The sequence below is a fragment of the Austrofundulus limnaeus genome, unplaced genomic scaffold (assembly GCF_001266775.1).
Source record: "Austrofundulus limnaeus strain Quisiro unplaced genomic scaffold, Austrofundulus_limnaeus-1.0 Scaffold700, whole genome shotgun sequence".
Lineage (NCBI taxonomy): Eukaryota > Metazoa > Chordata > Actinopteri > Cyprinodontiformes > Rivulidae > Austrofundulus > Austrofundulus limnaeus.
Window position 1 is genome coordinate 169,404 of NW_013953102.1, and position 2,175 is coordinate 171,578.

At 36.6% G+C, this 2,175-nt stretch overlaps 1 protein-coding gene across 1 annotated transcript in view; it reads left to right on the top strand.

Moving 5' to 3' along the window:
• Positions 1-2,175, top strand: part of LOC106531977 (lysine-specific demethylase 4A) — a gene marked incomplete in the record, with an annotated part of 49,458 nt that overhangs the window by 18,447 nt on the left and 28,836 nt on the right. Inside the window, 3 exon segments of the mRNA XM_014027941.1 lie at positions 295-398; positions 489-626; positions 722-939. Of these exon segments, the coding sequence (XP_013883395.1) occupies positions 295-398; positions 489-626; positions 722-939 (460 nt within the window).

Below are 2,175 nucleotides of genomic sequence, written 5' to 3' on the forward strand. Positions count from 1 at the left end.
GAATTATGGAAATGAAAGTGAAAGTAGTCAAACTGAATTTTTAATATACCAAAATACAGTTTCAAAGAAAATAAATTCAAATTCAAACCATTAAATTCAATTTCAATTCAGAGAAATTTATTTTCAAACCAATGTATTCAATTTCAAATTCTGCACATTCAGATTCAATCTGAACAATTAAAGTTCATTTCCTGCTGACACAAGATTTATCTCAGTTGGTCAGGAGCAGCAAGGATAGACCACATTCAGAAGTGGTTAAATTTCATTCTTAATCTGTGCGTTATTCTTTTTTAGGGTTTTTTCCTGGTAGTTCTCAAAATTGCGAGGCCTTTTTAAGACACAAAATGACTCTCATCTCTCCTTCAATACTGAAGAAATACGGCATTCCATTTGAAAAGGTATTCATTTGTTATTCAGTCAGGGGATCTCTATTCCAACACACAAAAATGATTCAACTGCAGTTACTAATTTTTTGACGACCTCCGTAGATCACACAGGAAGCCGGTGAGTTCATGATCACGTTCCCCTACGCCTACCATGCTGGTTTCAACCATGGTTTCAACTGTGCCGAGTCCACCAACTTCGCCACAGAGAGGTGGATCGAGTACGGCAAGCAGGCCGTTTTGGTGAGGGCCAGAAGGGACAGCACGAGCCACATCGCACAGATGAAACGAAACAAAGTTCCTACAACGTTCTTGATTGTGCCTTTTTCTCCCGTCAGTGCTCGTGTCGTAAAGACATGGTGAAGATTTCGATGGATGTATTTGTTAGGAAATTCCAGCCAGATCGCTACGAACAGTGGCTAGCAGGACGAGATACGGTTTCCATCGACCACTCACTGCCCACTCCCGAGGCCAAGGAGTTTTTGGGCCACGCCTTTACCAACAGCATGAGCAGCTGCTTCACTGACATCTGCAGGGAAGATGGAGAGCGGAAAAGGTTGGTTCCTTCATTGTAAATACTTATTTTCAGTGTTTTATAAAGTACCTCAAAGTGATACTTGAGTAAAAGAATAGAAAACAAGAATGGATACATGAAACTAAAATAAATAAATAAATAAATAAATAAAAATCAACATGAAAAGGTAAACAACCTCACAATACAAGAACAGACCTAATCTGTAATGAGCCTGATCATGCATTAAGTTTAATTATATACTGTAAGTAATTAAAATATGGGATAAAATGCAAAATTCTTATTGATATTTTTATAAATGTGTAGACAAAACATTTATGCATAGGTGCCCATCCAGAATGTTTTTTTGAAAATGTGCCAAAGTGTTAAGCATATTAGTAAAGGTTGCAAAGACTAATAGTGCTTTAAATTAATTAAATGATTTCTGTATTTATCATCCAATATTAACTGTATTTTAGGCTGCGTAAAGCCCTGACATTTACAGCTGATACAACATCAACTCTGCAGTTCTGCTGTCTTCTGTTCAGAGAGGCTGGCTGTTCTAACCTACAAATGTCGTTTTAAATATGTTTTTCCTCCAAATATAAAGCTGGTGAAAAAAGATTAGGTAGAAAGAAGAAAAAATTTAATTATTTTAACCAAACAATTAAGTTATAATTTTACTATATTTGTAACCTGGTGTTATCTTGAGAGCTTGTGACATTTCCCACAATGCTTTGTGTCTCCTTATGTAGCAGGAAGGCAATGTTTAGTACGCTCCCTTTCCCAATGAAAACAGTAAACGTTTGTAATCCATACCAAAATTTTGTATGTATTCATTTATTTTAATTTACAATCAGAGCTCCTTTTTTAAAAAACTAAAGTTTAAACGCTGGAGCTCAGTACTTAATTGGTCGAAGCAACAGGGTTATAGACTTATGCTGACGAAGACTGACATCTAGTTGTCAACTGGAGCAGCTGCAGCTACATGGAAAAGGAAAACGTCTTCATGCATCTCAAAAATCAAAAATCATTAGTTCCTCTGGATGGTTCTTCTTTAGTGAAACGTTTCATCTCTCCTCCAAGAGACTTCTTCAGTCTGATGAGTTTCAGGTGAACTGGAATCGATCCAATGGAAACATGGAAAACTAAAATCCAAGCTCTTATTTTGAAGGGAAAATACTAGTTTCCTGTTCCCTGTGCTTTCGTTTCCCGTCACAAATGTACCCAGAATGCATCACTTCAGTTTTCCAATAAACAGTGTTAGCTTATTGATGCTTC